The sequence below is a fragment of the Phodopus roborovskii genome, unplaced genomic scaffold, assembly GCF_943737965.1.
Source record: "Phodopus roborovskii unplaced genomic scaffold, PHOROB, whole genome shotgun sequence".
In the NCBI taxonomy this organism is placed as follows: Eukaryota; Metazoa; Chordata; class Mammalia; order Rodentia; family Cricetidae; genus Phodopus; species Phodopus roborovskii.
The window spans coordinates 10,883,391-10,894,272 of NW_026126546.1; the positions used below are offsets into that span (position 1 = coordinate 10,883,391).

The window sequence follows — 10,882 nt, forward strand, 5'->3', positions numbered from 1 at the left end:
ACACACTCACACATTCATACACACACACTCATACACACACACTCATACACACGCACACCACATCCACACACACATCCACACACACCCACATCTACCACACAGCATATACATACACACACATTCACATACACACACTCACACACACACATTCATACACACACACTCATACACACACACTCATACACACACACACTCATATACACACACACTCATACATACACACACTCATATACACACGCACACCACATCCACACACACATACATACACACACAACACACACACATATACACACACCATGTACATACACACACACATCCACGTCCACCACATTCTTACATATTACATACACACACCATGTATATACACACACAACACATACACACATATACACACATACCATGTACACACACACATCCACATGTAGCACACATATACACATACACACACATACACACACACCCACATCCACCACACAGCATATACATACACACACATTCACATACACACACTCACATACACACACTCATATACACATGCACATCCACATCCACGCACACACTTGTGTGCTCTATATGCAAATGTGGAGAGTAACAGAGGAAGACACTGACCTCTGCTTAGCTATGACCTGTGGGCCTCCTCAAGCACAGACATGAGTCGTCGGTGCACCTACCCTCAACATACACAGGCATGCATGTACCACACACAGAGAATCAGGATACGATGACTATGTAAGCACACATGAGCGTGTGACCGCCTGCAAGCCAAGGAGCAGCCACATGGGTGGCACATTCCAATAACCCCACACTAGAGAGGTCAATCCGGACTACGTGTGAGTCGGAGGCCAGCCTGGTCTACACAGTGGAGAGCTGGCCTGAGGAAATAAGCAGGGAGGGAGAGGGCCCTGAGAAAGAAGCAGCCCCAGGGACAGCCCAGGTCCACAATGGTAGGAGTGCACAGCCTTCAGGACGAGCCTCATTGTCCTTCTGTAGGCTTCTGCCTTAGAGGGTGCAAATGAGAGGTCGGAAAATGAAGCCGGACTGAGATCCATTCCGCCATAAGGAACGTGCTCGGACATTCTTCTTAGTGATTCCCGATGACACCATTGTTTGCACAAAGAATTTGCCTTGGGCTGGGGATTATAGGTCATCTAGGGAAGGTTTCCATCTACAGGAGGCCGAGTGGAGGTTTCATGCATGTGCCACACTGTTTTTAAAAGTATCCGAGGCTTCGTAGATTTTGGTACCTTTGAGAAGGAGGCCCTGAAATCAGTCACTTGTGGATACCAGGGGTCAGTTGTATCCCATTATGGCTGTTCCAGGAAATAAATATGCCTTAGTGATGGTGGTCCCAGGAGCCTGTGTACACAACATTCAGATTGGCCCCTGAGCTAAGAGAATGGACCTTTGGACACCAGGTAAAATGCACTTCCTTCCTTCCTTCCCTCCTTCCTTTCTTCCTCCCTTCCTTCCCCCCTCCCTCTCCTCTCCTTCCCTCCCTCCCTCCCTCTCCCTCCATCCATCCCTCCCTCCCTCCGTCCCTTCCTTCCTTTCTTCCTTCCTTTTCTTCAGGAGTAGGATGCTCCAGGCATCAAGCATCCAGGCCAGCACCTGCCTCGGTGGACACCGGCAGCCCCTTTTACTTTATTTCATTGAATTTATCTATTGATTTGAGACAGAGTCTCCCTGGCTGGCCCGGAGCTGGCAGTGAGTGAACCCCACTGTCTGCCCCAGGCTGGCCTCTGGCTTACACTCCTGCCTCAGCCTCCCCCACGCCCAGCTTTGGATGCCCTCTCAACTCTGCAGGGTGGCCTCCAGCGGGGCAACCTCACTTCTTCGTGCCTTTGCCTTAAACAGAGGAGATAGTGCAGAGTCCATGGTGTGGGGAAGGAGCAGCAGTGGTTCAGTGGCGCTCTCCAGCCAGATGCGCCTCTCAAGGCTTCCCTCTGTCACAGTGGGACGAGGCAGCTCCCTGCCAGGGCTTGGGTGTAAGGAGAAAGGGGCTGTCCCAGGGTGACATCAGGTACGTGCAATGCAGAAGGAGACCTGACCCTCTGGGGAACAGAACCCTCGGGTGGGCAGAGGTGAGAAATTCAGCAGAAGGAAATGCAGACCTCAAGGGGAGGATCTAGACTGAGCCAGACTGGCGGGTGGCTGCCAAGGGGAGCATTCTGCCCGGCACAGGCACTGAGTGGGTGGGGACACAGCGGCCTCTGGATGGAGAGGATGGGGAGAGGCTTGTTCAATAGATACCTGAGGACCAGTGGCAGGTGGCATGGCCGGGCTGGACTCCTTCAGCAGGGTCCCTGCAGCTGGAGCAGCTCAGGCTTCCTGAAGTTCTAGGGCCTGCACGCAGCCTCCTCTGGCTACCTCGGTCCCCCAAGTTACAGCCTAAGGATGCTCATTCTAGCTTGGTAGACATGACGGGGCTGCCAGGCATGGCCTGTGGACCTGGGTCAGCCTGGGTCTCAGTTTACCACAGTAAAGTAGCCGACCAGCTGGGAGCCCCTGTCTCTGGTGTCAGAAGCCTTCACGTTCAGCCTGTGCTGAGAAGCAGAAGACCCACCCATGATGGATCACTATCTTTCAGAGAAAGTGAAACCTGGTCTCCAACTGCCACCGCAACCCCCCCCCCCACTCCAGCTTCCCCTCTGAGCTCACAGCTTCCCCATCTCCTCCGCCCCCCTGCATCCCGTCCCCCGAAAACCAGTACTTGGAATTGAGTTTTGTCCTTTCCTTTTCCTTCAAAGGCCTTTTTGCCTTTTATGTCCATGTTGGCAGTGGCCTTGTGAGGTGAACCAAGAAATGCATTTCTCTTCTTCATGTCACAGGTGAGGCTCAGAGTGGTTAAGTGACTTGCCTCAGGTCACACAGCATGTCAGAAGGTTTGAGACCTGGTCTCTAATCTCTTGATCCTAGTGTCCAGGTCTCCCTAGTGGATCCTGTCTACAGAGAGGGGACCTGGGATTGGGACTAGGTAATGGGGAGAATGGAAATGAGGAGTTGGGCTAGAGGATGCTGGCCTAGGATTAGAGCCACAATCTTGGGGCCCGAGTCTGGCTCTGTGCCCAGAGCCTGGTGGTTTCCGCTCACAGATGTCCCGACAGCCCAAGCGAGAGGGTGGGAAGGGCACTCAACGAGGAAGATGTCTGGCTCCCTTTAGTCCTCAACCTCGGTGTCCTGTGAGATTGGTGGTTCCTCGGCCAAGGGTGGCCTGGGCTTCCAGAGGCCTGGCTTGCAGTTCCTGCTCTGACCCCGGGGCTGATTCCCTGCAGATGGCACGGACCCCCATGCTGCCCGCTCACCCCAAGAAGGCTGAGGCTGCGGTTTACATCATCCTTGGGCGTGGGGCTGACCTCGAAGAACGAATTCGAAGAAAACGGGAGGAGGAGCGGGCTTGCCATGGCGCCCGGCGCCCATTGGACGCCTGTGGAGACTTTGGTTTTTGGGGTCATGTTCCCAGAAGGCCTGCCCTCCCCCTCCCCCCTCCCCACCCACCTCACGAGGTGTTGGCCAATCGCCCTGTCGGGCATAAAGTGGCTGCCAGCCTGCAGGACACCCAGCCGAGCCCTGTCACCCCAGAGCGGCACGGGCCCAATCGCCAGCACCCAGCATGCAGGCACAGCTTCCACAGAGAGCAGTACTCAGTAAGTACTTCCTTCCTTTCTGCCCTCCCAGGCACAGCCGTGCCAACTGGCTTCTGACCTTCGGGAGCTGCAGATCTAGCGTCAGGTGAAGGATGCTGAGGAAAAACTAGGAGGTCAGGACCCACTGAGACTCCAGCATACCCACAGGTGGAGATGCATTCCTGGAAGGCTTCCAGAGGGAGGTGAAGTAGACTGCGTTGGGGACCAGGGTATGAGGGGAGAGGATAGAGCGGGAAGAAGCTGCGGAAGCCAGAGGCAGGTGCGAGAGGAGCAGAAAAGGAAGTTGCAGGAGATCTGTGAGGAAGTGCAGCCAGTCCTAGGATGGGGCCTCCTTGCCCTGATTCAATTCCCAGGGTCTAGGGTAGATGGAAACTCAGCCGAGCCTGAGGGCTTCAGATCATCACACCACAAACACAGCCACACCCCCATGGGGACAAGCAAACAAAGTAACTGATGTGGGTGAGGGTCCTCCCTCCCACGGACACAGGAAGGCTTACCTGCAGACCAGAGCCCCCAGTGAACGGGGCAGGTCCCTCTGTGCTTCACACAGGCCTATTGGCCCACCCTACAGCACTGGTCCACGTGCACCTGTTCCGTGCTCACCGTGGGCCCTTGCTGGCAGTGTAGCTACAGACACCTGGGGAAGTTGGGGAGGGGACTTGTGGTTGGCACGCCTGGGCTCCTGCCCCTCCCCAGCAGCTGGCCCTCCCCAAGGGGCTGGTCGGTTTGTAGGAAGGGAAGGATGGTGTCACAGTCTTCCGGGCCATTGCACCACAGGCCCCTTCCGACCACGTGGCTGCCGGTGCCTAAGGGTGGGGGCCAGTGAGCTGGAACTATGCTAGTACCCTAACCTCTGCAACGTTCTTGGAGACTCTCAGTATCGCTGGTGTGTGCATGCATGGGGGGTTTTGACCGGGAGGCAGGAAGGTCCAGGAGAGTGTGGGGCATGTGTGACCTGGGCAGGACTTTCTCTTGCACCTAGTTAACCTTTCAGTAGATTGGGTGTCAGCACTGGCCAGCTCTGGGGGTGGAGAGGTGCCTTCACCTGGCTTTGTGAACAGAACTTGGGGACCACTCCATTCTGCCTACATGGAATGTTAAGTTCTGTTCCAGGGTTAGGGAATTGACCAACCCTTGTGTGAGGCCAGACGTCCCATAGTGGACTCATGCCGCCGTCCCGTGCCCCAAGGGTCAGGACAGCGATGCTGTGTGCAAACACCCAGCTTCCCTACTTGGTAACTGCAGCCACCCCGTCACCCTGTTTGGTCTGTGGGGTGACTCACTGGGAAGGTGGCAGCCGCAGTGAGTGTTCCTGTCAGACACAGTGCCTGCTGCATGCCCAGCTCCTGCACAACCAGACATAGCGCTGTACATACCACAGGTCAGGTAACCATACCCTTCCTTCTCTGCCCCAGGTCTGGCCCTCAGTCTCCTGTTCCTGAGCATGGCACGGGCCGCACGCGGTTGTTCCAGCTCCTCCCCACAGCTCCTCAGCCAGCTGCAGAGTCAGGCGAACATCACAGGGGACACGGGATCACTCTTGGAGCCCTATGTAAGCCCCAGCCAGCCCTTAGGGCACCTGAGCCTCAGAGAATCTTGGGGACTAGAGAGAGTGTGTGCATGGAGGAAGCTGAGTTATTCCAGGGATGGTGAGGTGGCCTGGCTTCCAACTCCATTCCTTGGTGGCCCCTGCTGCCTGCATGGCTTGGCGCTTTGTTCTAGGTTCCCAGATGTGGCAGTGAGCAAACTAGCCCAGTGCTTCTGCAGCCCCCGCCCCATCTAGGGACCCTCATCCCATGCACTGCATGCACAGTGACCCCGGGGCCCTGGCACACTCCCGTCCCATCTCTGCCGCTCAGTTATCTCTTCTGCTTTGGCTTTTGTATCTCTCTGCTGGAAAGACCACACAAGAGCTAGTGTTTCAAAGGCAGGTTTGTCTGCGTGTTTGGGGGGGTTCTGGCATGCATCCCTCACTCTCTTCTTTCCTCAGATCCACCTCCAAGACCTGAACACACCTACCCTGAGAGCTGCCTGCACAGAGTACCCCGTGGCCTTCCCGAGTGAGGACACCCTGCGGGCACTGAGCAAGCCTCAGTTCCTGAACACTGTCCACGCCACACTGGGCAGAGTCTGGCACCAACTGGGTGCTTTAAGACAGAAATTCCTGAAGACTCGGCCTTTTCCAGCCCTGGAGAGGGCCAGGTGGAACATCCAAGGCATCAGGAACAATGTCTACTGCATGGCCCAGCTGCTCAACCACCCCCTGGAGATACCTAAGCCCACACAGCCAGGCTCTGGGGCCTCGATGTCCACTGCCACAACACCAAGCATTTTCCAGACCAAGCTAGACAGCTGCCGCTTCCTGTGGAGCTACCACAGCTTCATGGGCTCAGTGGGGAGGGTCTTCAGGGAGTGGAGAGATGGCTCCAGCCGCAGCCGGAGACACAGCCCTAGACACAGCCTGCTCCGGGCCTGGCACAAGGGAGCCAGCAGAATCAGACCCTCCAGGAGCAGCCAGAGCCCCATGTCCAGGGTCCAGGTGCCCCGGTAGCCTTAGGACACACTGACGGACACAGCATAGTCTGTGGATGCAGGATGTCGCCTCTCAGAGGCTTTGGGAGCTGCTCCTGCATTCAGAGTTGTGCAGAACAGCACTTTAAGGTGTGGTGTTGGGGGGCCCTCCCACCACAGCTGGACTGTGAGGATAGTCAGGTTGTGGTGCCCCACTCCAAGCCACCAGTCCGAGCAGGGCAGCTGGGTCAGGCCACGTGGGCCTGGCTTTCCATTGATTCAGGGGTCTGATGACACAAGCTGACTCACAGCTGGGCTGAACCCCCTAGGCTGTTGTTGGTCCTTTCCTCTCATGACTTGAGTTGTTGCCTCCAGACTTCCTCCTTTCCCTGTGGCTGGGTTCTAAAGGGAAGGTCAGGCCCAGGACTCTCCCCCATGCCTCATCCCACTCAGACCACATACCTGGACATCTGGGAGACCTCATGTTTGGCAGTTGCGACAGAGGAAGGGTGTCCTAAAAGGAGCATTGATCTAGCAGTTCAAGGGAAGAGAGCTCAGAGTCCTTTCTGGTTCCCTAAGTGGGCAGGACACATTTTGAACGTCAGTGTTCTCTATGGAAAGCTGAGTTTGGGTCCTTATGTAAGGCCCCCTCCTCCTGTCAGCTGCGGAACTCTGTGGCACAGGGTGAACATCAAAGTCTCTGTAAATGGGAACATACGGTGCAAACGGTCATGGGGTGGGTTTATGGGAGATCTCCCAGTGCCCACAAGCCCCATCTTGGGTCCTCGCTGCTTGTTGCTCCCTCTGGTGGTGAGTTGTGGAATTTTCACACTCTGAACCGGTCCTCCTGGAAGAGGACTCAAAAGCTGATGAGCAATTAATTAATTACTTGGAGGGACATGACTAATTTATTGATTTTTTTTATCAGTTTTTAATCCGTTTTATATTTATATGGCTTATTTATAATGTATATTTAATGTTAATATTTTGCTAACGTATTTAAAACTTGCCGAGTTTCTAAAGTTGGTGTCAGTCTTTTCTTATGGGACAAGGTTTGGGGGCCTGCCTCAGGGGAGGTCTTTAGGCCAAAGATGTCTATGCTCTTGGATGGGTTAGAGGTCTGAGCATCACTCAGAAAGGGAAGTCACATGGCCACAGAGTTGTAACATACACATATCTATTCATCCCAGAATAAGACCCCATGACAGACCAAAGTTCAAGTTCAAGTTGGTGACCCAGTGAGTTTTATTGGTGTCACACACAGGAGTATGGGTGAGGGGTTACTACAGGAGCAGGCTTGACTCAACGGCACCATTATCACTGGAAAGCCCACCCAGCTGCAAGGAGTGGCATGCTGTCACCTGGATCCACTGTCCCCTCCCTGAGGTATCAGTCTAGCGCCCTTCTCCAGCAGTACTCCTCATTTTCTGGGGAGGGCCCCTCCAAACTCTAAGTTTTTGTTCTCCAGGACTTACGAATTCTGATTTCACCTTCTGAGCCTCCTGAGCTGCCTTTTCCCGGGAGGGTGCTTCAGTTCTGAGGAAATTGCCACAGAACCCTCTCACTGAATCTGGAGGCTGTGTAACTCTCCCTCCCCAGCTTGGGGGTCACAGACACATGCCACCTGCCCCCCCATCCCACTTCAAAGATTTTATTTTTATCTATGTATATCTGTGCTCTCTGCACATGACTGCAGTGCTGGAGGAGGCCAGAAGAGGGCATCAGATCTCTTGGGACTGAAGTTATAAATGTGAAAGCATGTGAGTGCTGGGAATCAAACCCAGGTCCTCTGCAAGAACAGCCAGTGTTCTTAACTGCTGAACCATCTCCCCAGTCCTGGACAGACAGATTTTAAACAACCAAAAATTTCACCTTTTTTTTTTTTTCAAGACAGGGTTTCTCTGTAACTTCGGAGGCTCTCTTGGAACTAGCTTTTGTAGATCAGGCTGGCTTCGAACTCACAGAGATTCACCTGTCTCTGGGATTAAAGATTATTTATTTTTATTTTATGTCTATGTGTTTATTTGCACAATAGAAGAAGGCATCAGACCCCATGAGACTACAGATATAGATGGTTGTGAGCCACCATGTGGGTGCTGGGAATTGACCCCAGGACCTCTGGAGGAGAGTCACCTCTCCAGTCCCTCATATTTTCACACTTTAAAAAAAAGCTGCATGGATGTATTCCCCCAAGTGAGAATCATGTGTACTCTGTGGTTGTCCTGTGATTGGAGATAGCTTTATACTAAGAATATTTAGGGGATTGAGAAGATGGCTCAGTGCTTAAGTGCACTGGCTGCTCTTCCAGAGGACTGGGGTTCAATTCCCAGCACCCACATGGCAGCTCACAGCTCTCTGTAGCTCCAATTCCAGGGGATTTGACACCTCTCACAGACGTGCATGCAGGCAAAAACACCAATGCACATGAAATAAAAATAAATAACAAAAAAATCTTAAAAAATAATATTTGACATGATATTTATTTATGAGCCTTTGACTATTATAAAATGAAGTTTTAAATTAAATTAACGCACTTACTTAGACCCTGTTTTGAAATGCAATTTTATCTTCCTATATAGATATAAACACATACACACATATATATATAATCTAAACTTCATAGATAAATAAAATCTTTATCCTATGACTAATAAATGTTGTTTGATATAATTAGCATTTTAAGGGTTTAGAAAACCCGTAATAGACCCAAAGACATCATTTTAATAGATTTTAAGATGTTTGGTGTGCTCAAGTTTATAAGGTAGTATGTGCTTATCAGGCCTTTGAAATTTTATTATTTTTATGTGTATCATGTTTATTTTACCCGCATGGTTGTTTTGCCTGCAAGTATGTCTGTACAACACTGAGTACCTGGTACCTGAGGTGGCCTGAAGAGGGCATCAGATCCACTGAAACTAGGGTGACCAATGTTATGAGTTGCCACATGTGTTGTTAACCACTGAGCCATCTCTCTAGTCCCTTTACCAGGCTTTTTGTTTTGGTTTTAGGTTTTTGGGATAGAGTCTCTCCGTGTAGCCCTGGTTGACCTGGAACTCACAGAGATCCACCTGTCTCTGCCTCTGCCTCTGCTGAGACTAAAGGTGTGCACCACCAGGCCCAGCATTATCAGGCTTCTTAATACAGCCCCAGAATACAGTTGTAAACCCTCACATATGTGTTTTAACTAGGAATGCAAAAAATAAAAATAGTAATTTTAGCACACTAAAAACAACTTTAAAAATGATTAGCATAGACACACATGACACAATTACATAGAATCTGGGGCACTCATTTACAAAAGTAGAAAGTTTATATCCCTGTATCTTTAAAATATGAGAAAGGGGATGCTGACCTGGCTCACAGGTTAAGAGCACTGGCTGCTCTTCCACAGGACCTGGGTTCAGTTCCCAGCACCAGATATAAGAAAGGGATAGTAGCTGCATTGGTTTTCTTTGGGGGGGGTCAACTGGACACAAACTAGGCTATCTGGGAAGAAAGAACACCAACCAAGAGAATACCTGTATCAGGTTGCCTGTAGTCAAGCCTATCTTGCATTTTCTTGATAAATCATTGGCGTGGGAAGGCCCTGCTCATGGTGGGTGGTACCACCCCTGGGCAGGGGTCCTGGGTTCTGTATAAGCAGCACCCTCCACGGCCTCTGCATCAGCTCCTGCCTCGACTGCCTGGCCTGACTTCCTTCAGTGAGGGATTGTGACCTGAGTGTAAGCTGAGATAACCGTTTCCTCCCCAAGTTGCTTTTGGTCCTTGTGTTTCATCACAGTAATAGAAACCTAAACTAAGATAGTAGCATAAAAGATCAAAAGATGGCACTTGTCATGCAGACTTAGATACTATCACTTCCTCCTTTAACAGCCCAACAGCCCAGAGGGAGATATGCTTTTACTGATGAAAATGTTTTTCTCAGTGCTGTTTTAAGACAAAGGTACACACACACACACACACACACACACACACACACACACACACACACACACACAAAGTTTACAGTGAGGGTAAATTACATTCCCCATGATTGTATTTGTATATAAAACGGAAAAAAAAGAAATCAAAGAAGTTTTGGATTAAGCATCACCTACTGCCCCACTGTCCATCTGGAATTCGGTTCTCTTACCTAAATGCTGACCAAACTCTTTTCTTGCATTAGTCCTAGGACTTGACAGGCAGATCTCTGTGAGTTCGAGGCCAGCCTGGTCTACAAGAGCTAGTTCCAGGACAGGCTCCAAAGCAATACAGAGAAACCCTGTCTCAAAAACAAACAAAAAACAAAAAAACAAAAAACAAAAACAAAAACAAAAACAAAAAAAAAAAAAAAAAAAGAAGAAGAAGAAGTCAAACTCTCATTCACAACACAGAGAGAAGAAGCCCGTGGACTCCTCCCTGCCTACGCTGCTGGCTTTCCAAACAACAGAAACAGGAAAGAAATCAGAGGGCAGTGTTAAGACTCAGGGGAAGCCAAGCAACAGTGGTCATGCCTTTAGGAAGGCAGAGGCAGGTAGATCTCAGAGTTTGAGGCCAGCCTGGTCTACAGAGCAAATTCCAGGAGAGCCAGGACTACAGAGAGAAACCCTGTCTTGAAAAACCAAAATCAACCAAACAACAACAAACAAAACAGATCCTTAAACTAGATAGTTGGAAACAAAAAGGGGTCTACCAAACAGGGTACCTAAATAACCAGCTCAGAAAAAACAAATGGACATTGACCAAAC

The 10,882-nt window shown here is 51.1% G+C and overlaps 1 protein-coding gene across 1 annotated transcript; it reads left to right on the forward strand.

Annotated features, from left to right (window-relative positions):
• The first annotated feature begins 3,119 nt into the window (after window positions 1–3,119).
• Osm (oncostatin M) lies at window positions 3,120–7,177 on the forward strand. The gene is made up of 3 exons (XM_051200368.1): window positions 3,120–3,644; window positions 5,060–5,196; window positions 5,635–7,177. The coding sequence occupies exons 1-3, from the start codon at window positions 3,611–3,613 to the stop codon at window positions 6,193–6,195; spliced, it is 732 nt and encodes a 243-aa protein (XP_051056325.1). The 5' UTR covers window positions 3,120–3,610; the 3' UTR covers window positions 6,196–7,177.
• The last annotated feature ends 3,705 nt before the right edge of the window (window positions 7,178–10,882 follow it).

Excerpts from the sequence above, each read along its gene's own strand:
- Osm (XM_051200368.1), top strand. The coding sequence starts at position 3,611 with ATGCAGGCACAGCTTCCACAGAGAGCAGTACTCA. Across the intron at positions 3,645-5,059 it reads TCCACAGAGAGCAGTACTCA|GTCTGGCCCTCAGTCTCCTG; the intron begins GTAAGTACTTCC and ends TCTCTGCCCCAG. Across the intron at positions 5,197-5,634 it reads GATCACTCTTGGAGCCCTAT|ATCCACCTCCAAGACCTGAA; the intron begins GTAAGCCCCAGC and ends TTCTTTCCTCAG.